At 44.9% G+C, this 26,057-nt stretch overlaps 1 protein-coding gene across 2 annotated transcripts in view; it reads left to right on the forward strand.

Moving 5' to 3' along the window:
• Nucleotides 1-942: 942 nt before the first annotated feature.
• Nucleotides 943-26,057, forward strand: part of IGF2BP3 (insulin like growth factor 2 mRNA binding protein 3) — a 100,950-nt gene continuing 75,835 nt past the window's right edge. The window contains exons 1-4 of one of the 2 annotated variants that reach the window (XM_042888158.1): nt 943-1,059; nt 1,491-1,692; nt 2,501-2,561; nt 21,959-22,007. In XM_042888158.1, the coding sequence (XP_042744092.1) occupies nt 1,518-1,692; nt 2,501-2,561; nt 21,959-22,007 (285 nt within the window). In that variant the 5' untranslated portion in view covers nt 943-1,059; nt 1,491-1,517. Of the gene's footprint in view, nt 1,060-1,179; nt 1,228-1,490; nt 1,693-2,500; nt 2,562-21,958; nt 22,008-26,057 lie in introns of those variants that run through there. The other variant, XM_042888159.1, reaches the window with a different exon arrangement.

Raw genomic sequence — 26,057 nt, forward strand, 5'->3', positions numbered from 1 at the left:
GAGTTGTGCCGAAGTTGCGCCCCGCGGCCGCTGCGGCACGCGTGGGAACGAGCGCGGCGCTGAGAAAACAGCGGTCCGCCGCGCTCCCATCGTGCGGGGCCGCGCGGGAAGGGACGCACCTCCCTCGGGCGCGCCGAGCCCCGCTGGACGACCGCACGGAGCGCGGCCCGGCTCTCATTTCCGTCTCCTCTCCCCGCTGAATGCGCCTTCCCTCGGCCCCCCGCCCGTCCCTCCGTGCTTCCCCCCGCCCCGAGCCCCCCGCCGTGCCCGCCCGACCGAGTCACTAACGGCTCTGGGGGGAGGGGGCCGCGGCCCTTTGTGTGCCCCCGGCCCGGCTCCGGTGCCCCAAGCGAGGTTCCGCCGCTCCCCGTCCCCGCCCCCCCCCCCGCCCCCCGCCCCGGTGTCTTTTTTTTTTTCCCTCTTGTATTTTTCCCTCCTTTCTCCCCTCCTTCCCCTAACGCCCGCATCGCACAACCATTACCAGATGGGGCTCCGGAGGGGCTGCGCAGCCCCCCGCCCCATCGCAGCCCCCCAGCACGCAGTCGCGGCCGCTCCCCCAACCCCCCAATTCCCATTCCCATCCTCATTCTCCTCCTCCTTCTATTCCTCCCCCCGACCCTCCCGGCGCCTCGGGCTCTCCGCGCCGCGCTACCGCTGCCCAATCCCCCGGCCCGGCCCGGCGGGGAGGAGCGGGGCGGGGGGCGGGCACTGCGGTGCCTTTTCCCCTCCCTCCTCGGGCCGCCACCCCTCTCACTCGCTCCTTTTCGGGTGGCTGGGGCCCCCCGGCGGAAGGGCAGAGGAGGGGGCAGGGCTTGCGCCCACCCGGCTCCGCGTTCCCCTTCCCCCGCCCTCCGCTCTCAACTTCTCCCGTCCCGCCCGGCTCCCCTCGGCCTTCACCCCGACCCTCCTCCTCCTCCTCCTCCTCCTCCTCCTCCTCCTCCTTCCTCCCACCCCCCACTCCGGCCCAGTCGCTCGCTAATTGAAGAGCCGGGATTCCTCACGTGAGAAGTTGATTTGTAGTTTGAACACGTGGCTCATTCAAAAAGCCGGAATATTCAAGTAATTTTTTTTTCTTTCCCTTCTCTGACTCCCTCCCTCCTTCCTTCCCCCTCCCCTCCTCTCTCTGTGTGTTTTTTTGCAGCGAGAGGCGGTGCCTGCGCGCACGTAGTGTGACATTTCCATAGTCCGCCCGCTGCTGCCGGAGGGGCTCGGGGGCAAAGACAAAAAGTACTTTTTTTCCCTCCCTCCCCTCCTCCTCTTCCTCTCGCAGCCCGCCATCGCGGCCCGGCGCCGGCTGTTCCCGCGGCCCCCCATGCGCCCGGGTGGCACGGCACGCACTTAGGGCTCCGTTCGCCTTCGTTTTCGTTTTATTTTTTACCCCTTGAGAGAGGGAGGGAGGGCCGCGAGCTGCGGAGCCGATTATCCTCCCCGTCCTCTCTCTCTCTCCTTCCTCCATCGCGTTTTGTTTTCTCCCCACCTCCTCCCGCCAGCCGAGGGCTGCAGCCGCCGCCGGGAAGATGAACAAGCTCTACATCGGCAACCTCGGCGAGAACGTCAGCCCGCTCGACCTGGAAAGTCTCTTTAAGGACTCCAAGATCCCCTTCTCGGGCCAGTTCCTGGTGAAGACGGGCTACGCCTTCGTGGACTGCCCCGACGAGAGCTGGGCCATGAAGGCCATCGAGGCGCTTTCAGGTGAGCGGCCCCGCGCCCACCCCCGACGGCCCCCGTTGTCCCCCCCGCGCCCAGGTGAGACTCCCCCGGCGCGGCAGCGGCCCCCGGGGGGGGGGAGGGGGGAAGCGGAGGAGGGCCGGGCCCGCGGCCCCCTGCTTTTTCCACACCCCGGGGCCCGTCGCGGGGGCGGGCGGCCCTCGGTGCCCCCCCTCCCCCATTCCCTCCCCGCGGCCCCTCGGCTCGGCACGGCGCAGGCCGCGGGCTGCCCGCCGAAATGCCCCGCAGCCGAGAGATGGGAGCCCCGCCGCCCCCCCTCCCTCGCTCCGCCCGGTATTTATTTCGGTTTCTTTTCGCCGCTCTCACGCACCCATCACCGCCTCCAGCAGCGCTCCTGCTCCCGGCCCCGACATCCTGTTTTTGTGAATTAAAAAACAAAACAAAACAAAAAAACCAAAAATACACAACGCGAAAAAACCGCCAACAACAACAGCAACAAAAAACTCCAACAAACAACGTAATAATGACAATAATAATAAAAACAGCGGGTGAAGCTGCTTAGCGGAACCTCCGCGAACGGCGGCCCCGCCGCGGTCGGGCCGCTTTCCCTGCGTGCTCCCGGGCCGGCTTGGAGGCCCGCGGCTCCGCGCAGCCCCTCTCGCCTTCCCCGGGAGCAGCGGCCCGCGGCCACGGCTTTGTTCCCGCCCCGGGCCGCCCCGCGCTGCCCCGCGGCCGATGAATGGGCTCTAACGTGTTGCGCTCCGCTTTGCTGCCTCGCGCCGCCGCGAGCCGCACGGCCGCTCTCCAATATTTTCCCTTCTGTTCTTCGCAGGTAAAGTGGAGCTGCACGGGAAACTCATAGAAGTTGAGCATTCAGTCCCTAAAAGACAAAGGTAATTTCTCTTTTTTCTCATTATTATTATTGTTAATTCCCTCTGCGTTTCCCTAGTGATAAGTGATTTGAAAAATTGCATAGGCTTGAGTTTCTCATCCTTATAGATAAAGGGATGTCTTCCTTACACCCGCAGCTTGTTCTGTGCCTAATGGCCCCGTGTATTTCTATGGATTGCATTGAGCAGGGTAGTGTTTTAAAAAAAAGAAAAGAAAAGAAAAAGGCCTTTTTGTGAAATAATCAGGTTATTGCATTGCAATGGTGGAAGGTTGGTAAGATTTTAAAGTTCCCTCAAGGAGTGAAAATTCGGTGTGTGAGCAGGAGCTGCAGAGTGAGGGGCTGTGGAGCAGCGAGCACATGAGCTCCAGCAGCAGAACGCGTCGTGTAAATACGCTGCTGTGTACATCTCTGCTCCTGCCATGTTGGAGTCCAGAGCGTTTTATAGGCACGCGGTGCAGAGCTGTGTTTGACTATCTGTGTGCAAGAGGGTTTGTATCTCCTTCGAGTCGGTGTAGTGAAGCAGCAGGATGACTTCTTCTTAAGAAAGGCTGGATTAATGGGTCCTTAATTTCAAAATGCATGTTTAATTTTTTTCAGGGTAGTAATTTAGTGGGCCTCGCGTGCAGAAGCGATACTTGCGATACAGCAGGGCGGTGTTTTTCTGCTGCCTGTAGCAATTCAGCCACAAATGCTAGATTGCAGGGAACCTGGCGTGCACCAGATAATACCAGCAAAAGGCACTAAACTTTGCACGTGCTTGTTTCTGAGCTCCATTATTCGATCTGAGAAGTACATCTGTGTGGAACTTTGGGGGAGAGGGGCTTCTGCCATTTCAGCATTCATTTTAAAAGCACGGTCATTTGAAAATAGCTGATTGGAAAAGGAGAATTTGGACGTAGTAATGGGTTGCTTTGGGAATTGAAGTTTAATCACTGTTAGGTGTTGGAGGAAATCTTTGCTCGGGAAAGATGGGGGATTTTTGATCTATTTAAGGGGCATAAAAAAAAAAAAGCACAACTGAAAACCCTTTCTGGAGCATTTTGCAGTGTGCTGATCATTGTGGTTGCATTTGGTATTTCTTTTAATTGGGAATTAATGTACTATGTGCGCTGCTTCATTTGTTATGCGAGATACGTGGCTTTGGTTTGCAGCAGTCTGCATTTCAGGTCTTCTGTATATAAAAAGAAATTATTGTGGAGGGAAAATATTTTTATGTTTAAGAAGGAAGAGTCCGTGGGACACGTAAGGACTGATCACTTCCTCTCAATTTCCATAATAAATGAGCGTATCATTCTTATTCATCTTAAGCTTGCACAAATTATTCTGTTCACGTTGTTGAAAACAAATTTATTTTGCTTATGGTAGAGGCAAACTGAACATTGCTGTGTTCCTCTCCCCAAACTTTTTTGTATTACTGTTTAATGTGCTTCAGTGTATTTTCCTGCTCTCCGAGCTGTTGTCAGATGTGGATTAGTGTAAAAGTCCCTTCTTCACGTTTGTTGGTGTCTTCCTGTATTTGTGTATTCCCAGCTATCACCAGTGTGGATCTGTCTGCACTGGGGTTGGGAACAGGGCTGCACTGGACTTTAGCACTTCTCCAGCCTACATATGGGCATAGCAATAGGATTTAAAAAAAAAAAAAAAAAAAAAAAAAAAGGCAGATACAATTGTATCAGCCTAGCCGCCTTGTTTCTCCCCAAGTCCTCACTAGTTAAAGCACACACAGCTCCGATTTATGCTGCCATTTAAGAGAAAATTAACTTGCATTTCTCATAGCTGCACTTCCTTCCCCTTTGTTTCTACTACTCCTCTTCCAAAATCAAATATAGAAACCCATTTAGAATTTGTTCAGTGGCCTCCGTAAGTAAAATTGCCTTTCCTGCTCCTTTTATAGATGTAGGATACTCTTCCATTTGGGGGTGGGACTGGAAAGGGGGGGGGGGGAGAGGGGTTGTCAAAAAGTTGGGATTTTTTTGCGTCTCCAGACATTGCTGACTGGGTGTGTATGTAGAGTGGTGAGATGTGTGAAAGCACGGCCTTCCTAAGCTGGCGTTTTGGTGAGGCTGGTTGTTAACGTGTTTTCAGAGTAGCTTCTTGCAGCCCCCGTATCTCTTGATGCAGGGGCTGCTAGCTGGGCCTCCATGGGGCCTCACGTGCTCCTCTGCTTCCGAGCTGGCCAGAGGAGTGGCACTGTTCACAGCACCGGCGAATACACCAAACCTGTCCCTCCCTGTGAGCGTACAATTAAGTTGGGTCAAGTGATGTTTCTTAAGAGCAAAAGTTGGTTTGTGGTGTGTTGGAGTTGTTGTATTGCACCCTGGTCACTGTGAGGCTGCTTTGTGGGGAGCTCCAGCTCACTGCCTCACAAATTCCTCTATTATTATTATTATTATTATTTTTTTTTTTTTTTTTTTTAAGACTGTATGGCTCCCACTGGTGGTTTGTGGGTGTCCTTCCAGGGAAGGGTGGGAGGGAAGGCCGAGTGCTTGGCCATCTGTCATGCGCAGGAGGTCAGGATGCCATAGGCCGGGGCTGCCATGATGCTGATGGGTGGAGAGGGACTGAGGGCTGGGGTGGCTGCATTCCAGCCTCTGCTGGATCCCCACGCTGGGAGTGGGCACACCCAGGCCTGCAAAATTGCCTCCCTACCTGCTGTGCAGGACTGTGTATGGCTCTGCCTCCCCTCCCCCTGGAAGTATTTAAAGACAAGGGCTGTGCTGAAAGAAGGGGCCTGGTCAAGGTTTTCTAGATAGAAGGGTGGGGAATTATTTTGGGGGAGGTGCAAAGTCTTTAATAAGCTCAGCGTAGATTTCTGACTTACTATGGAAATCTCAAGGGAATGTGAAAGGAATGCAGAAATTCTACATTCGGACCCCTCTGCACGGAGGGAAGGCCATTGCAATATTTAAAGGTTTAGGTCACTTTATTCAAAACTCTGTGGAGGCATCGCAATCATCCCGCCTGCCACTCGTGTTCCGCCGAGGAACGCGGGGCACGGTTTGTGGCAGCCGTGCCTTGGCCCGGCTCTCCTCCCTGGGGCCAGCACGGAGCAGCACATGGCACGCCTTTGGGTGCTGCCTCGTGGCACGGCAGGAGCAGCTGGCACCTCGCGAGGCCGCCTGCGCTGTGCCTGGTCACTGACGTGGCCCTGTGTCACTTGGGCTGTGCCATTCCCCCTCATCACACCCCAAATGGGGGCACCTGGGGCTGGCCCCTCCCCACCTCCCGTCCCTTCCAGGTGCTTAAATCACTCGTGACACCTGAACTGCATTAATGAGGAGGTGTTTTCTCTGATTGGGAGGTTAATTTTTTTTAACCGCACCTCTGGGGGCCCTTTGTTCTGTAGAGAAAATAAATTCCCTTTCCCTCTGCTGGAGGAGCTTTCTCTAGGAGAGGAGGTGACAGAGGTGTGCCACGTGGGTGAGGCCTCCTTTGATGTAACACCCAAGCGGGTGATGGCTGATCTGAGGGCAGCAGGCCCCAAAGTGCTCGCAAAACCCGTCTGTGGGAGCCTTGCGCCGTGCTGTCGGATTTGGTTGCTAATTTCTAGTATAATTAGGGCTTGTGTCTTCTGTGTGCGCAGGGCAGTGGGAAAAGGCTTCAGGGCCAACCTATGCAAGGAAGCTACGGCAGTCATGGGTATTTAAAAATAATTTTGTGGCAGACATTTTTAGTCTTGCTTCTGTAAACATAAAGCAAGGCTAAGCATGCTGTATGTAAGGAGATGTGATAGAAAATGTCATTCATTAACTGTATTCGTGCCCTTTTCTGTGGAACGAGGCTGAGGCCGCGCCTGGGTGCGGATCAGCATTTTAGAGAGCGGGAAGTTAAAATGCGCGATTTAAAATTGGAAGCTTTAGTCTCTGTTCTCACACTTCTACTTGCAGATGTGAGCAGGGATTTTTTTTTCTTCCCCTCTTAATAAATAAATAATTGTTTGAAAGCTCGCTCTTGAAGTAGAAAATGTGATCCTGCGTAACTCTTGTGATTCCTATGTGGCCAAGTTGTGACGGCAAGAACAAGAAATTATTTGCTGACCATGTTCTCTTATGTTGTTGAACACTTAAATTTTACAGCTACTCATACTATCTCATCACTTAAAAATATATATATCCTTTTTTGCTGCAGTTTTTTTTTTTTTTTAATAAGCTAAAATACAGGAAATACATCCCCCAAGTTGTGCCCTGAAAACTCAGTTTCATTCTCTTATTACTTTATGGGAAAGCATACCTGTAGTAGACATTAAGTTGTATGTAGATTGGTAAATCCTGAAGGGAAGGCATGAAAAATAGCGTTTTTTGAAGAGTAATGCAAAAGTAGTGAAGTTTAAATAGGAAACATTTAAAAATTCCCAATTTTTCTTTTTGTTCTTGCTGTTGGAGTAATGAGAGCCCTTTTGCACCTTTCTGAGCCCTTGAAGGCGGTATTTTTGTAAAACGGGGGTATTCATATCAGTTGCTCTTTCAAGTGCAGAGCTTAGGACTCTGCAGTGCTGAAGTCCTTTTATAGCTTCTGGCTGGCTTTTGGGTGGACTTCAAATGCTCAGTTTTGACCTGAAAAAATCTTGAAGAGTTTGGCATTTATCTCTCTAACAGAAAACATAGAGCTTCCCACAATGCTTTTGAGCAAGGACACAGGCAGAAATGAAATGCACCTTCTTAGCCATGGTCAGGGCTCACATAATGAATCCTACCTCCCTAAGCCTGCTCCTCTCACTAAAGACATTTTAACTTTCAAGGCTTACTCCTCCCAAACTTCTAATAAATGTGTGGAGCACAAGTACAGCTCTTTTCTGGTGGCTTTGTCCTGTGCCCAATGAGGCAGGCGTGGTGTCGTGTGGCATGAACTTCAGATTTTTGTTCTCGTAGTTTGAGCCAGTTTTGATTTGAAATTGAAATTAATTGAAACTTACTCCTTTAAAACAAGAAAATAGATGGAGTATGGGGGGAAAAAGATAAATGTTACAAAATATCAGGAGAATAACTTCATCTTTTTCAGAGGGACAAGGATAGGTGGAAAAGCCTGAGCAAGGTTGATGCATTCAGCAGTAGATGCATCCAGGGTTCTGCAGTGCAGTTCTCTTCTAAAGCATGCTCTCAGTTTTTGTATGCAACGTGGTTATCTGCATGTTCTTTCTCTTGGCTGAAGCAGAGTACAAAGCTTTATGTTTGCTAGGATAAAAACCTAACTTTTCCTTATTTTGTCTAGATAGGTGATGCTGTCACCAGAAGTACTGGGGGTTCCATCCACACACACATGTACTTTTATATTTCCCTGGACGTGCAGAGAATACACATTTATATAGATTTCTATCTTGCATCTTTGCTGTACAAATCTTACATCTGTTGTCCAAATAAAGGCAATATTGTTGATAAACTGTGGGGGGACCCTTGGCATGGACTGCTGCGCAGAAGCAGATTAGGTGCTCCTCAATCTTCTGAGGCTCGCTTATCAGAGCGGGCACTTTAGGGGCAGTTGTTTTTTCCCATTACCTACAGTGTAACCAATCTGCCTTTGGGAAGTTCCTGTACAGAAGCAAGAGTGTTTGGGCATGTTTCAGGCAATTTAAAAATGAAAATAATTTTTAAAAAATGATTGGGAAGATGGAAAAACAGGAGGAAATAAGAATCAGCAGTATTAGTTGGTGTTGACAGATACACAGGTTTGGCCAAAAAGAAGATCTTCGTGTTTTAGTTAGATATCTTTATACTGGGCAAATCAAATGTGCTGCTAGGGTCAATACTTGGGAAAATGTTAACATACTGAACATAAAACAGCAGTAAGAAACAGATAGGAGAAAGGTGCTTTATTCATAAGCGTACTGAAATATGATATGGAAAACTATATTCAATTATAATGTTAATTGTTATTTTGTTGAAATGTGTTCTCAAAGCAGTTTGCATAAAAGAAACCTGCAGTGTAAGGGCCGTCTTCTGGGCAGTGCAACCCCAACACCAAAGTGCCTCTTAGTTGATTGCCTCTTCACCAGCATCACCCTAAATTGTCCTTGTTCTCATCTGAATGGAAAACTGACTCTAACAGGAAACATGAGACATTCAGCACTGTTAGTCTAGTTCAGATTTGGGTTGGAGCACAGAAAACAACATAAGTGAAAGAAGGATCTGATACTTCCTGGAGATGGGACTAAGTATTGAAACCGTCTTGGAATCAAAGGTCTTCAGGTGGGATGGGCCTTATTCCATTTGATTTTTTTTGGGGGGGGGTATCTTGAGACTTTAAAAATGTGAGTGTAGCTTGGTCAGAAATAATGCTGGAAAATGTTTCTAAGTGTGTGTACGTATATATAGCATGTGAAAAAATATATGTATATATATAAAAAAGTATGTTATAAAAGCACGTTACTGTAAAATCAGTGCAGTTTAAGGAGAGATTTACTGAAAGTATCCAGGCAATCTATAAAAAACAGCCCAGGTTATTGGCAGTGGCTCTTCTCTTTTTGCTAGTGTTAGCACACTTGAACACAATCGGAGATGAATGTTCACTTTTGAAAGATTAACTTCATGCTCAGCTGAACCTTAGGAACGCAATTTTAAAATACGTAGTCTGTACTGAGTGTCCATTACATTTTTCCCCTCTGAAAATAGTGGAGCTTTGTTTTGGTAAATTGATTAAAAACTTAAGAGGTACAGACCCTGTCAGTTCTCCCTTAAAAATGGAGCTTGTTGCACCTTAATGGAGACTGAAGTATCGCGGTGCAGAAACGTGCACCAGCTGTACCAGGAACATACGTGCATTGTCTGGCAAAGGGAAAGGTATCCCTTTAAAATAAGTAAATGAAAAACAAAAGACAAAAACAGAACACAAAAAAAAAAAAACCCAAAAAAACGAAAACAAAAGACCAAACTACTGTTCTACAAATAAAACCCGCCAAACTACTGTTGGTAGTTTGGTGGGTTTTATTTGTAGAGCTGTTACATGGCCGATCCAGGAATTTGTTTTGAGCCATCAAGTGGACTGTTGGGTTTACACGTGTGTGGAAGGCTCTTGATGTGCTGGTGGTTCTCCAGTTAGCACATAAGAACAGTTCAATTTGTTCTCTGACTTCTACAGTAAAAATTTGAAAGCAATGTGTCTTCAGGACAGTACTTGAAAAATATATTCTGTAGATGTATGAGGAATTCAGGCAGTAGTTTAATCTGAGATAAGAGGCAAGATAATGTGAAAATGACGTATTTTCTTTTTCTGGTTATGAGTTCTGGTAGAGGTGCTTCAGATGGCTTTCCAGTGAAAGTTTTGCAGCAGCTGCAGGCACATCACTTGGGGAGAAAACATTATTTGTCTAGAAGTATTGCGCACTGGTTGGTCACAGATGGGTATTGCTGTGCCATCAAGGATGTGTGGGTCTTCTCATTGAGGCTCTATGGTATCTGGAAGAATCATGTTTTCCTTTGGAAAACCAGAACTGGGGTCAAGTGAGAGCTTCTCCAACCTTTAGTGGCACTGGTCTCCATGGGTTCAGGTGCTGGCAGTGTGAGCTGCTGTGCAGCAAGGCTGCAGGGATTCTGGCCCTGACAGGACAGCCGCACTGCCCTGTTGCTCATTCCTTACTGACTGTATGGACTCTGAAAGATTTTCATGTGGGATACTTTTTTAGCAACGTGTACCCCTCAGAGCTACTAGGTATTTGAAGCTGTATGGCAATTGAGATTATTTTTCAGTTTCAAGTACAATAAGAGATATTAAGCGTGTAGTTGAACATGTGTTCTGTAGATATACTAACATGTACTGAAGGAAGAGAAGGGTCCTATGATGCAGCATGGGTATTTAAGCTGATTCTAATAACCTGTGCTAAATAAAGGAGGAATGGACAGCTCTTAAAGCCTGAACACAGATTTCTTCTTTCTTTGCAGTACTGCATGCTCAGCATTAAATTTCTCCTGAGTTCAATGCTGGTGCTTTGCAGCAGTGGTGTAAAACTGCTTTCACTCTATTAATACTGCTTCATCCTGAGATGCACAAGAACTTTTTAAAAAAGACCTTAAAAAACTAAGTCACAGTAGGTGACCATTAGTTCTTGCTTCATTTCTTCATTAAATGTGAGGTTTGGTGCTTGGTGCTCTGACTCCTGATACCAAGTGGTGAAATCCTGGCACCATGCTTTGGGTTGCTGCTCACCTTGTTTTCCTGAGCTGTGCTGTATATCTCTGTTTAGAAGACTTCATTTTCCCGTTATGCAGCTGAGAGGTTTTTTTTCCCCAAAAGAAATGTGATTTCCAATCTCTTTTTGCCCCGGCTGCTGTCTTAAACAAGAAATGCATGTGCACATGTGAATGTACTCCTGTTATGCACAGAACTGTGAACTCTGCTGAAGTGGCAGATTACACACCTTTTGTACAACTGGATTTGATGGCGGTTGTTCAGTTGCACACAAGTTGTGAGTGGAGTTATCCTCTCAGGTGCATAGCATGCGATTTGTCCACATGGAGGTGAAGCTCCGTTGTTCACTGAAAGTAGTATTGGAGAAAGATTTAGAGGATAAATGCAGAAGATGGATTTATCATTATAATTTGCAGGGTCCTTTTGGACTGAGTTAAAAGATTGCTTTCCCTTTGTGTTTGAGTAGCTCCAGTAAAATCACAAAATTGCATTCATTTTGCCTGTCTCTTTGGTAAATAATAAGCTTACGCACGCTGCTCTTTGCCTCAACGCTTGTGCTCCCAGCACCTGTCCACACAGCTCACTCACTGAACTGTCACTGGCTTTGGTGCTTGAGATCAGCACCGTGGCATGGCAGTGCTGCTTCTGAGTGCCTGGCCGGCTGCGGGGATGCAGCGTTGCACGAGCGTTCATGACAGCATGCTGCAGAGCGCTGCTCCGCTGGGCACGGCAGCTCTGCAACGTGGCTTTTGGGATGGAGGCGCAAGCTGTGCTAACGGCTGAGCTGCGTGCTGGTGGGGACGGTGCTGGGCTGTGTGCTGCAAAGCTGCTGAGGGAGGGAGCTTTGCCTCGCGCTGCTGAGTGGGTCTCCTTGGGTGATACCCTTTAAAAAAAGGGGAGGGGGGGAGGAGGGAGAAATAAAATGATAAAAGGCAAGGCTTGGGAAATTCTGTTCAAAACTTGGATGTCCTGATCTGCTGTTGCTCCTCTGACATCCAACTCAGAACCCCCCAGTGCCCTGTGCATGATGTGCATGTGGTTTAGGAACCCTTAAACGTTCCTTGAGGCTCGGGGGAGGTGAGGCTACTTGGGTTCTTTGTCTCGCTCTGAAGTCCCAGAATGGCATGAAAGTGGTGCAAGAGGAATTCAAAATGAGCTGAAATTTGAGGGGTGATGCTGGGGAGAAAAACGAGTATGCACAGGCACTGGTGTTAGGAGGGAGTGAGCCGTGGTTCGCAGGGAAGAACGGTTTCCTTCTGTGGTGAATGCTTATCTTATGGAATCATTGTCTTCCTTATGCTGGCTTTTTTTCTGGTAATTGGTATTCTAAGCTTTTTTTTCTGCTCTCTATTCCTCCTTTAATATCTTCTTCTTTGGTCCTCAGTAGCTGGGCACATATAGGTGCATGTGGAACAGCTGAATTTCAGAGCTTTGTGAGGGGTGTTTGAGCTGTGCTAAGCCACGTGCTCGCTAATGGCAACTTGTGATAGAACGGGATAGGCACCACCCGATGTCAGCGTCCTTCTCAGTCATCTGTACTGCAGAACTGCAAGAAAGCTGGTAATTACTGTCTTGGTGTGATAGTAAGCTCGCAGATCTCTGTACAGACTGAATCTGGAGCAATCAACTGCTAAATAATGTAACCTTGGTCAGAGTTATCATTGTCACTCATACAAACTCTGCTCCTTCTCTTGACTTAAATATCTCAAAATACTGTGTTTGAAAACAAGTTATTAAAGGCAAGTCTTGCTTCTAATGATCATAAACTCATAATTTACATAAACTATAATTTACAAAATACTTATGAATGAGTTATTAGCTGCAGTATGGTATGCAGTTTTTTGGCTTTATTGAAATCTACAATGCTCGGCTTAATGCAGAGTGAACTAAAATAGTTTAAATGTTTGTTTGCTACACTGTGAGTACAGTGCGATCTTTAGGACTGCAGAAACTTTCCCTGGTCATAACAGTGTATTTTGAATGGGCAGTGAGAGTGGAAGAAGCTGATGCTGACCACCCTCAAGCGATTTTTCAGGATTCTGTGAAGAAGGAAATGAAAAATAATGGGGTTATTTAAAAGGTTATTTAAATGGCTCTCCTACAAGTGCTTTCATAGAACTTCCCACAGTCGTGGGGGACTTTATAGTATTAGAAAGGTGTGGAAAAATAATTTAGTAAATGTAAAAGTTAACAAAGAAAATGTGCTTGTGCCTCTTACGTGCATGTGTTTGTAAGCATAAACTTGATGCTGTGGCATTTCACAATTCGACAATTTTTTTCATATCTTAAGATCTCTCACTACTTGTGTTTTAGTTACTGGCTTTTTCATTTGGGCAGATACTCGGAGGCCGTGGTGAAGGGCTGGTGTGAAAGTTCAGGGACTGCCTTCATAGTAACCCTTTATGTGCTGAGCAGGCCTGCTGTGGTGAAAGCACAGAAGGTGCTTTGGCAATTCTTAAAAAATAGCATTTAATGAAGGTAAAATTAACAGTGTACTTCTTAATTTAAAAAAGCATTTGCTATGAGGATCTGTGTTCACAGAGGAAGTGGTGTAGGTAGTACTTTACAAATTTGGTTCTAAAGACATGGAAATCACAAAGCTGTGTTTTCCAGTAATGTTTTTAGACCAACACATGTGTAAAATCATGCATGCATGCAAGCTCTGTGCACGATGTAGTACTGCACCCTGGCTGAAAGGCAGTGCTCCATAACATGGGAGAATTGAACTTCTTGAGGGCAGAGCATGCAGTTTTTGTCTTCACGTAATCACGTAACAATTGTGATTAAAAGTGCAGCTGTGAAATAAGTGTGGTACTGCTTTGCCCACATTTTATGTGCGGTTGAACGGGATTTTTCTCTTTTGTAGGGAATTCTTCAGAAAATATTAATTTAGGAAAATGACAGTGCTGTTTGAAAGCCATGAGACTGATTTATTTGGCTTTCTTTTCTTGCACGTGGTGATGGTCAGCAAGAAGATGACAAGCTGCACAGTGGTCAGTTTCTATGATACTTGCTTTGTGAGAGGGCAATTGGAAAAGAAGGAAAAAAGATTTGGTGATGGAAGCGCATAACTCGCAGGTTGTACTGCTTCTGAGAGGCATGTAATGTTCGGATAGATCAGTGTGCAGACCAATAAAATAATTACTAAAACATCCATATAGGAGTCGATGTCTTGGTTACGTGCATCAGTTTATACTTTAAAGGTTTGATCTGCAAAAAACAAAACTTTTCAGTTGTCATTGAGATTTGTTACGCTGAATCCTTTGAGATGGAAGATCTCACTTAAATCAATAGTAATAGGAAATGTATGACAACTTGGACATATCTAGTGTTGTAAGCCTGGCAAGATACGAATTCAAATCTATTCCTTTTAACTCAGTCTTGGGGATTTAAAAGCCAACTGTTTTGCCATTGCATTTTAAATGTTTCTTGGTTTGTCTCGATTGAAGGGTGGACAGTAATAAGGAGGAAATTAATAGGTTTAAAACTTAAACCATCAACAACAATAAATAAATCCAACTGCAAAAAAACCATCAACACATAAGCAGGCTGGCAGTTGTCTAAGTAATTAGTACTTCTTAAATATCCTTCTTGTATCATGGAAATGCTAGTGAGCCCATCTGCTAGCTGAAGTTCGTATGTACACTTACAATCTCCCTTTGGCTCTGACTTTCATCGTATTCTAGTTACAGCATGTGAGCTTCTTGAAGTGCTCCAGAAAGTACTATCTACATCTCTCAGACCCTCAGAAAGATCTTCATTTACTGAGAATCTGTGGAATTGGATGTTAATTTGTCTTTTTTTTTTTTTTTTCATAGAATAGTCAAAGAGAGGCAGAGAGGTTTTTCTTAAAAAATAAAATAATATATATATATATATAGTAATAATAAGTCCATGTGTGGGGTGAAATTGTGAGGCTGCAGCAGGGTGTGCACTGTGATGCATCCTTGTGTTCCCTGAACACCTAAAGCATCTCTCAAGTTAAGCTCTAGAGCATGCAGCATGCCCTTGGGCTGAGAGGCTTAAATCAGGTATTTACTAGTAAAAAAAAAAAAAAAAAAAAAAAAAGCAAATAATTCCCCACTTTTTGATGTTATACAACAGAAGTTACATGCTGTGTGTGGTGGAGTTAGAACACCTCTTGCTATTTTATTTCAAGCCTTCTATAACGTTCAGTGCAGAAGTGTGTTGGAATGGTTAATGTGTAGCATACAGTCACCTTAACCTGAGTATGAATAGCCTTTGTTTCAGTTGAAGTTGACCTGAAATTAGCCAAAATGTGTTATGCTTATGTGGTAATGGCGATGTAAGAAATCTGGAAGGCATTTCCAATATTCTTTGCAAATACAGTCTCATGGGTGAACAAATCGGGAATGTAATGGTGGGAAATCAGGCAGTTGGAAGTGCTGTAGAGTCTGTCTAGCAACTGCATCACGAAGCAAGGCGTCTGGTTGGCATCTCAGTTCCTAAAACTTTGGACCCTCTTTCCCTTTAGAAATGACTCTGAAGTGTCCTGCACCACTTCTTTCTACCTCTCTGCATTTTTAATAGTATCTCAGTTCATCAAGATTATTGAAACTAAGTAATTCTTCTTTTCCTTAGAGATCCCTAACCTGGAGCACAATCTTATGTTGCAGGGATGTTGTACATTAACTTTGGTCTAGATCTGCTTCTGCAGCTGGTGTAAAGCTCTGCAATTGGTCCATGGGAATGTTGGCTGCTTCATCTAGTAGCCTTGTGGGCACCAGGAAAATAAGGGGATAGAAGGAGCATCTGACCCTTTTGGTGGCCAAGGGAAGGGATAGGACTGAGGAGAAAAGAGTGGGAAAATATGAAACAAAAAAATATTGTCACATTACCAAGGGATTATTAACTTGGTTGGGTTAGGATAGCTTCTAGACAATTTTTCATATGTCTAAGAAGCACTTCTGTATTTAAATGTATTATTTTTAGTTCTTCTTATACATTCTGAGTATTTTTGGTGTTATCCACATCCCAGCTAATTGCAAGTTAGCTGTTGGGATGGGAGAATAAATGGCAAGTGACTATAGCCCTAAAATATCTGGTGAAAAAAGTCAACTCAGTAGTGACATTGTTTGAGCAATATAGACTTGGTGTTCTAAGAGGGGAAGAGAAACTGTCATTTAATCAACAACTCTCTTCATATTTCCCCCCCTTTCCTCTCCCTTCCACCCCCCCTCCCAGTCCAAAACAAAACAACCAAAAACACGCTTTCCATTTCTCCAAAGAGTTTGGAGAAGAGAGAGAGAGCTGAAATGTTGGAAGCCACCAAGCAAAGGGGAGGTGAGCTGAAAGTTCTTTTCCTTTTTCAATATTGGTACTTCCCATTAATTTTGAAGCAGTGCTTAATCCCTTAATTAAAGAACAAATAACTTAACAGCCTTCAGTCATTAACAACACCTGGAAAATGTTTTTAAAATGAGGCATTCAGCATTAATGTGGTAATGGAGGAATCTGAGAATTCTCTTTTTAAAATGTCTTAATGGAGCACATGTGGGAATTTACAAATAATTAATGTAAGCTTTTACTTTAATTAGTGGTGTGAGGAGTTGTCAAAATGAAATCTCAAAGTAAGTGGTAATAGGTGAAAGCTGACTGCCTGTCTTGCCTCAGAACACCACGTTTACCTGTTCTGTGTGACTTAACTTGGATATGCTAATATAAGTCTTCTGGTTGTGCTTCCTGTGCTATGTCCTGCCCACAAATATCCAGTCTCTTCCACGCACTGAGGTGGAGCAACCCCAAAACTAGGGTGCACATGGGGTCTGGTGGAGCTGGGCTGGTGCCTTGGAGAATGGGGCCATGTAGTCTGCAGGCAGCTCCAGTTGCTCCTGGAGGGGAGTAGTAAGCAAATACAATGTTTTATAGGCACTGAGAGGAAATCTGATCATTCGCACAGTAGAATCCGTGAAGCAATCCAAAAGGTAGATTTTCACGTTGAGGGTTTAGATGATACACCACTGCAGCACTGCTTCTGTGGGGGGTTGTGCGCAAGATGAGGCGGGACAAGCGTACTTCAGATCCAACTGTAATGTCCTGTGTGAACCTCGAGAATTTGCTTTCCTGAATTTCATAGGAAATGCTTATTTTGAGTGTAGTGCAGTGCTTTTAAATCCAGGTGTGGAATTAAATAGCGAGGCAACACAAAGAGAAGCACCGCTGCAGTTTGTGGCTTATCTAAGCTTTGTCTGCTCGACCTGCTGATTTGGGTCTGTCACAGGAGCAAAAATGTTTCATGTACCCTACTGTCCAGAGCTCAGCATTGAAATAGAAGGAGGTGATGTTTGTTAACAAGTTGGTACCTGAAACCATTCCCCTTTCTTATCCAGTAAGGCAGCAAGAGGAAATTTCTGGTTCACAAGCTGATGGCTTGCTTAGATAAAATACAGCAGTGGTGTCGTTAGCATGCCTTCTAATATACTCTAGAAATTAATTACCTCTTAATAGAAGTAATATAAAAATCTCAATTTGTCACTTTACTGAGTGTTTTTAACAGAAGTTACATGTGCTTTTTTTTTTTTATTATTTTTTTATTTTTTTTATTTTTGAGCAACAAATGTGACCACGTGCTTTTGCAGGTACCCGAACTACTTGTTAGGACTAAATGCTTTACATACAAAATTTGATGAGTATCTTTATATTATACACACAGTTGTAAATACCATTATATATAAAACTGCATATATTTTTAAGGTATGTGGAAAAATGGTTTAGAAGTTTTACTCAGATTTATTACCAATGATGGGTGCTCAGTCCTGTCCTTTTTTTTCTGTTCCTCAGCCACACTAATATTAAGAGTCAAGGACTCTTTTATTTAGTACTTTTGCACTAGAAAGACATTTTGAACACTGATTCACTCTGTTGTGGTACAGCATTGCCTGCTTGAAGGCAATCTAGGGGAACAAACTAATAAACTGTGTGTGTGTGTCGCTTTTTGAGGTTTATTTGCCCATTTTTGTTCTGATGGTTGCAGAGTAACCAAGGTATCTTCTCTCCTTCTCCCACAAATTGATTTCAGTAGCAGCAGTTTTCCATTTGGGCATAGGAGTCACTAATCCTGTAACTGCAGTTGATCACATTGAGGCTTCTTACACCAAAATAGTTTTCTCTTTGTGGCTCTCAGTGCTGATAGATTGTGGTGCACGCTGCAGCTGTGCCCGTGGAGTGATGTGCCAAGGCTTTTCCCATGTAGCCTGTCCTAGAATGGTGCCTACCTGAAGTGAATGAGATGGATGTGTGCTTGCCCAGTGCCCAATCCTTGGAGTAGAGAAGGTGGACAATTTACTTTCCACCCCATAGGTATTGAATTCTAACAACTGAATGGACTGATGTCACTGATGTTCACCCAGTCTCTTCTTAAACATGTTTAACTTGCTCCACAGAAATGCCTAAAGAGTAGTTCTGTGCTTTTGTGCTTTTTTTTTTTTTTTTTTTTTTTAAGCATTAACAGTGTGATGAAGGCAGTTCGTTGTCTGCTCAATTAAAACTGAGTGTTGTGTGGGGTTATTGTGGAAAAATGGGAATTAAAGAGAAGATGGCAGCGGCTTTGGGGTGGCGGGATGAAGAGAAGGGTCTGTGGTGAGTGTGGGCACAATGACCATGCAGAAATGCGGTTACTTATATTAGTGTGTGTGTTTCTCTCCATGCTGGTCAGACTTGGGGAGATCTGTAAGATGCCCTTTAGCACAAAAAGTTAAGAACTCTAATTAAAAGTGTGGTATTTTAATGTTTTGTTGTTGTTGTTTTTTACCTTATAAATGCATCTATTCTGTTCTTATTTAAACAAACAAACAAACAAAAAATCCCTGAAGGGAAGAAGGGTCTTTTGTGCACCCAATGGTAGATGGAAGGGGAAAACAAGCGTATGTGGTAGAACAGAGAGAAGGATGGTGAGTCCACATTAACAAATGCTGAAACTGTGGGGTTCCCTTCCCCACTTTCCCAAGACATGGTTAATGTTATTTCTGATATGTGAGGGTTCTCACGGGTTCTGGACATTGGCAAGATGACCATGGGCCTGTTTTCTGAATTTTCTTAGAAGAAATTGCTCTTCCAGAGAATACTAACAGCATCTTTTGTATATGATCTATCTGATGCTACTTTGCTGTTTCTGTCTCTGTGTGCACATAGGGCACAAATGCTGCTTTCCATGTAAAGGGGCAATGACACCTTTTTTTCTTGCTCTCAGTGCAAGCATGTGTCTCCCACAGTGAAGGCTGTGTGTCCTCAGCGTTCACAGAATAGATGTGTTAGCATGTCTGCACTAACCAGCAGTGGGCTGGAGTAACAAACCACTTACCTACATAGTTCCTGGAAAAGAGAATTGGACTATTTGCAAATGGGCTTAAAAAAAAAAAAAAAAAAAAGTCTTTCCAAATAATAGTATGGACAACTCAGGAAACAGAGAAGTCTGCTTTCATCACCAGTAAGACATTCGATGTGCCGAATTCATGTGTTGCAAACCACAAGTAGCACGTGAAGGCTTTGAAAGGTATGGAGCAGAAACACAATTTGCCAAGGCTCTTCAGTTGACGGCTACTTGCGCTGCCAGGTATGAATGCATGAATAAAATAAGAAGCTTGCTTGAAGTAGAGAAGGAGCATGCACCAGATGCACGATTTGTCACCTGGTGGAAATAGGCTGGCAGTATCTGGAAGAAATTTTGGTTTTTCTTTTTTTCCCCTGTAGGAGCTGATAGTAACTGAGAGAAATCTCAAATTTCACGAGAGAGAAATCTCATGCTTTTCTACCTGATGCTGTTCTGTGTAACTCCCCTTTGGTCTGCGTAAGGCTTTGTTTGCTTTCCCCTTTTGCTTGTTGCAGTACAGCAATAATGTAAAAAACACCAATTCTTTTTAATTTTTCACATGCACCAACAGACAGCCACTTTAAAGCTTGTGAATTGGGTACGGAGCTAAAATTGCTTGTGGTGCAGACAGGCATCTGATTGTGGTGTAAATAGCGTCAAACAGCATGGTTCGTGTGGCTGCTCTCATGTTTTGAAGTGACCTTTCAGTTCTGTACAATAGGTGTCTCACTATAGCCACAAATTGAGGTGCACAGCAGGACTGTCCCCGTTCTGTACGCAACTCTCCATTTCCTTCTGCTCTGTGTGGTGGAGGAAGGTGTAACTGGGAGGTGCGTTTCTTCTGTGCCACTCATCCCTATCAGGATACCCAAGTTGTTTCTGTGCTCTGAAAGCTGGCTGGCAAAGTTCTAACTTGCATCAAACCACTCCATCCTTCAAAGCCACGCAGGAAGAAAGAAAACACCAAAAGCTTGTGTTATGTGCTTTCATTAAGTGGGTGTAGAGGCTGCTGCTTGTGCTTTCAGTGCATCATTTGTGTGTCAGCTGGTCCAGCAGATATGCAGCTTTGCTTATGAAGGTAAATGGGAGGTGTACAGGACCGGTGTGCATGTTTCTGGATGGGATGCTCCCCTTCTCCCCACTGTTTGCTGTGGGGTGGCTATGGGGCACGGTTCTCTCAGCACGCAGCTGGGACCGTGCGTTCCCAGGCCCCTCTGCGAGTGGCACCGCTGGCTGCGAAACCCTCATGAATTTTAATTTGGGTCTAGGAGGGCGAGAGACTGATGGCATGACACAATTGGAAACGCAGTGAATAGCGTATTGACTGCCAATGATGTGGTTTGGGATTTTTCAGCGTTACGATTTCCCAGTATTTGTAATATTGAATGAGTGTCCCCTTCTTTGTTCCGCTTCAGGAGCGAGCGTTCAGCTTCCAGGTTGCTGTGTGAGATTCCCGTGATGTTTCAGAGCAGCGTCTCTAATTCACAGCCGTTTCATAGCAGTTTCTCTCGCTGAGAGCACAGCTGAGAGAAGTTTTCAGGCTCTGAGGAGCTTTCTCCCCTCCGTTACAACAACGCAGTGCCTGACTCTGCTTTATTGGAAATGACAGCTTAAAAGGGGTTGTGTGATCCGGGTTTTTGCTCAGCCGCTTCTTTGCCGATTTACGTGATCGTGATCAAACGCAGGAACGGGCTCTTTGCTGAGGGGGGCGGAGGGCAGCGCGAGGTGCTGCCCCTGCAGGCTGCCTCCTCTGTGGAGAAAGCACGGTGCTCGGGTGCACTTCTGGAGGTAAAACTATGCGCACAGAGCCCTCCCAGCAGAGCAGCTTTGTGTGCGGGGAGCGCGAGCTGCACCCAGAGCACAGCCTATTGGGAGGAGCATTTCCCGACGCAAAAAAAAGAAAGCCCAACATCCATGAAACAACATTCGTTGCGGGGCCGCACGTGAGTGGCGGTGCTGAGGAGAACCGAGGCTCTGAATTAGGTTGCCAGGCGAGGACATCTCTGAAACTTGCTTTGTCGCAAGACTTTGTGAGATTCACCAACTTCCGTCGTAAAAGGGTCCCTAAGACGCGCCGGGTTTCTCAGTGAGGGGTCAGCACCGAGCAGCTAAAGCGCTGGGAAGAAGTGCGTGTTGGAGCACGGGACCGGGATTGAGTCGCTGCGGTGGCCGCGGCCCCAGGCGCGCTCCCCGGGCTGCCCCGCGGCACTGCCCTACCTGAGCCCCGCCGCTCGCACATTCCTGCGAGTCCCCAGGGGCTGCTGGCATCTCTGGCATTTGTTTGTTCTCTCGCTTTGGGGGAAGGGAGGAGACAAAGGAGTTGGCTGTGAAGGCCGCAAACACGCTGCCGCCCGGCTCGGCGGGAGCACTTCAAAGTGTGGGTTCTCTTCACTAGATTGGTGGAAATGATATAAATTTGGGCTCGAAATGCAATTAAATTGTTCTTTCCCTTCCTGTCCTCTAACCAGAGATGAAGAATGTCAGGCATATGTGTTAAAGTACAGCCCCTTGTTAGGCTAATGAAGAGCGTGGTGTTGGAGTAGATGCATTTATTCAAGTTTATGGCCCTTTCCTTAAGGGGCAGAAGTATACCAAAGGATCGTTTCAGAGAATTTAAAAAAAAAAAATCTTAAGGGAAGGGGAACCTATTACAAATACACAGGGTTATCACACCCGTTCATAATGGAGGGTGTTGGATACTGATGGCCTTAATGCTGAAACAGAAATAGTCTTCAAGAAAAGTGAGCAATTCATAAAACCCAGCAGCTGCCCAACAGATAACAAGATATACTGCAAGAGTTCTTTGGACACACAGGTTTTGATCTGATGTTTCACATTTGCTTTTGCCCCTCCTAGTAGAAAACGGTTAAATATGGATGCTGCTGTGTATAGATTGCCTTCTAACAGTGTTTATTTCTGTTTATTAACTGTGTTCTTTAATTAATTTGCAGGAGTCGGAAACTTCAGATCAGAAACATCCCGCCTCACTTGCAATGGGAGGTAGGAAATTAATTTAGAATTAAGACATCCATGTTTAAAACTGCTTCTGTTTCTCTCGGCGTCCCCAAGACTCTTCCCCTTCCCCCACCTTTCATTGCTGCGCACACACCACCCATTCTTTTCTGGGGAAAAATCCTTTGGAAGAGGGAACAATAGAGCCTTCTAAGCAATTCAGATAACTGCCTTCATTTCTGTGCTCCGAGTTAACCATAAAAAATGTTGAAATGGATTCTTTGGTGAATGCTGACTTCCTGATGCAGTCACTCTTTGACTGAAAGCTTGTCCATTTCAGACCTCGTTGGTGTGTGTGTTTGGTAACCTTGGTGCACCTTGAGATTTAAATACTTGGCCAAAATCTTTACAAAAGGTGAACATTCATACAAATTGTTTTTTTCTTTAAGTTTTTTTTCTTCCTCTTTTTCTCCTCTGTAAGTGGGTGTGGCATTGTGGCAAATTGTTTGCTCATGTTATTATAGTTACTGGCTTTCCCAACTGTATTATGAACTTGTTACGTTAATACTGTGCAAAAAGTGTTACAATTTTTAAAATAGATGAGCAGGCATGAGAACAGATCTGTTTTCTTTGCTGTTTTTTCTTACCTTGTGAGCGTTTAAAACTTTGTTTTCATTTTTTGTAGCAGTAAGTCATCCTTTTACATGAGGGAACTTGGGCGGAGGGACAGAGAAGCAGTGCTGGTAGCACTATATGGAGCACAGTTGGTCTATTCTCAGAGGGTCTGCGTGCCTCACCTGGCTTTGTCCACTGCAACTTCATTTGCATCGTTCCCTAGCTTAGGAGAAAGATGGAGTTGCCCAGTCCAGGCTGTCAGCTGCAGCGTTTCTGTTGGGAATTGACAAACACCAACTTTTGCTGGTGTGTGCCATCAGTACCAGCTGACTGAAAGGACTGAGAGTCAGAGCAGGAGCATATGAATCAGAAAGACTGGGAATGAACACTGATGTAAGCACTGCTGAGCACAGACATCAAACAGCATTCACCTTCTTGTTAGATCTTATGCGTATGTAGCTTTTACTGCTTGTAGGTAGCAGCTTTCTACCCTGCTTTTCATCTGCTTCCTGATTTACAAATAATTTCCCTTCCCTTCTCCATTGCTTCCAAAATCGTGGTCCCCCTGCCTCACTGTTTCAAAATGCTGTCTTCCCAAAGTTACAGAGCAAGACTTCAAATGAGTGGCAAGGACACCACCTCAGTGTCCTGCAGCTGGTTGTACAGGCTGTGTCTGGGCACAGAAGTTGAGGGATCAGGTCCTGTGGTAATTTGTGCAGTGCTTTGGTGCTTCCTCACAACGTCAAGGCTGCTCACAAAATGTGTACTTTTCACAAACTTCCTGTCAACTTTTCTTTGTAAATGCAGGGTTTCTGTCACTTCTGTACTAAGCAGGTAAGTTTATAGGTTCTCAAAAAAGTGCTACTGGCAAAGTATGGCAACTGATGCCTGAATTCAACAGTTATATCAAGCTTTCCTTGGGCTCTGTTGTCTTCTGGTGTTGAAGAACTTTATCAAAACTTCCTTCTAACATCATAAAAAAAAAAAAAAAAAAAAAGCTTTGAATGGTCACTACTGAAACCAAGTCTTTTTTTGCAGTCAGTTACTTAGTAGGGAGAGTAAGTTTGTGTGTACAATATGTACAGAGAGGAGTTTAGGTTGGAGTCATGTTCTTGCATGATATTTTCTGAGAGTGGTATATGTGCAGCAGCCGTGGCAATTTTACTTATTAAATTGTTTCTTATAGTCCCTCTGAGCCAATTGACTGACTTCATCACTCTTCTGTTAATTACTTGAATGAAGACTGACTTCTAATGGGTGTGAAGTTCTTAAGACCAAACCAGAAACAACCAATGAAGGAGATTTCTGGGTTAGCTCAGTCTATTAGCCCTCTTTCAGTAGCAAAACACAGAACACTTACTATCCTGCAACACCTTCCTTTTTATATTGGTATGAAGATCTGAAAAAGAAACAAAGAAAGATGAATGTTCTTGAGATTATTTTTTCTAGAGTAATTGTTATTATGAAGGTTACCTTGTCATTGCATGCAGAAGACACAGAAGCTTCTTAAGCTCTGTTGAAATAATTGTCATGTTTTGCTCTTTATAGAACACAGGTATTTTACATGGAAACCTACAGCTGTGCCCCAACAAGCAGCATGCATGCCTCTGTCTCAATGACTAGCAGCTCTCCTTGCAGTATGTGTTACACAGAGGTATCTCTGGGTCATGGGCCACACATAGGGCTGCAGCTCCACAGGTGGGCTCCTTAGTGTATGTGAAAAATGGCCCACCAAATCTCTGCTAAGGAGGGAATCCATACTGTTCTGAAATGCAGCTTGCTCAGGTCGGAGGAGCAGGTTAACGTTAAGAAAACCTTGACTTCACTTTTGAATGAAGTGACTATCCTGAGGACTCATGCAAGAGGTAGTTTGACTCATAAAATTATTCCAAATGGGCTGGGAAATAGTGTGTGTAAATGATCAGGTGGTAACAAGCATTTATTTATAAGATTTTATTAAAAAGGTGCCCAAATCCATACCTTTTGTTCTTCATTTTTCTAGATGTGTTTTTGGAGAAGAATGAACCTGCTACTTTCCTCTTTTACATAGGTAGAACGATTTCCTGAAATAAATACTGACTTGACAGGCAGCTGTAGCAGTTGGATTTCTATCTGTTTCCTCTGCATTTCCTGTGTACTCATCAGACCATTGTGGTGTAAGCAAAATAGGTAAAACAACCCTTTTAGACCACGTTCAGAGCAGAGAGGCTGAAGAAAGGCAGGTGATGACCTGCTGTAATCTGCTGAGTTGCTACTCTGAAACAAGATTTCACACTGAAAAGCTTGCTCTTAAAGTGCAACTGTAAAAGATATTATTCTGATGTACTTCAAGGCATTCGAGGTTAAGTTTGTACAAAACTTGTCTGTTCATTTGTTTGAACTTCAAAAGAAGATTTTTTGCGAGGTCCTGCAGGTTGCAGGGAATTGAGGATGCTTGTACTTCTCTTCCAGCTGGGGGGAGATACTGGAGGTAGGGAGGAGGGCAGCATCTCTGCCTGAAATAAGAATACATAGTTCTGGCCGTCGGCTGAGGCTGGAGGTGAACTGCTGGGACTTACCTGGGAGTACATTCTCTGCTCATCCAGGAGATCACATGCAGTTTCCCCTTTCCTCACTGGACTGTTTGGACTTGAGAACTCTGAATGTGTGTGTGTGTTTATAAAAGCACGGTCTTATTTGGAGTGATCTTCTGCCTCTTCCTCTGCTTGCATATGAGGTGCACACAGAGGTGGCTCTACCAATCTTGTAATTTGGAGGCTATGCACATTAACAGATTTTATTTCTTAAATAAAGTACTTTTGCTTGTTATCAAGATTGTTTGGAGGAGCAAAGCCACAATTAGTTCACCCCTTTTAGTGACAGTGGGTGGGTATATGTATTTTTTCCCTTTCTCTCCTTCATCAAATATGAAGCACAAATTTGATGCTAAGAAGCATGCCAAGAGGTGGGTTTGCTGTACTGCTTCTTCCATCTTGCCTCTTTCTCATAGGAAACAGCTCCCTGGCTTTATGGTCTCTGCAGAAACATTGAGAGCTTTATTGTTACCCTTTCTGGAACTACAGTCTCTTCCACAATACCAGTTTTGACTCCTAATTTTATAACCTCAGGTTGTCTTTCTTAGCTTGTAAGCATTCATTTGCAGGATAAAACAATGAGATCTCCAGAAGGGAGGTCTAGGCGTGGTGATTTCTAATCTATTTAAAGTGGAAGCATCCAGGCTCAGTTCCTGATTAAACATGATGAGAATCCAGGTATAGGGTTCTTTTCCTGAGAAGGAAAAGTTGTGATTTTTTTTTTTTTTTTTTCCTCTTAAAGCATTTTATAGCTAGCTTCTTTGGTGTATAAGATGCTTCAAGAAATTTGCTTTCCAAATATTTTTTTCCATGTTTAGTGAATTGCTAAAGAACAGATTTTCAGAACACAGATGGTGCCAGAAACAGCACTGGCTCAGGGGGAAGGTAGCTGCTGAAGAGTTCTCACTTA

The sequence above is a fragment of the Lagopus leucura genome, unplaced genomic scaffold (genome assembly GCF_019238085.1).
Source record: "Lagopus leucura isolate 7727_CA_CO unplaced genomic scaffold, USGS_WTPT01 Super-Scaffold_100157, whole genome shotgun sequence".
Taxonomy (NCBI): Eukaryota; Metazoa; Chordata; class Aves; order Galliformes; family Phasianidae; genus Lagopus; species Lagopus leucura.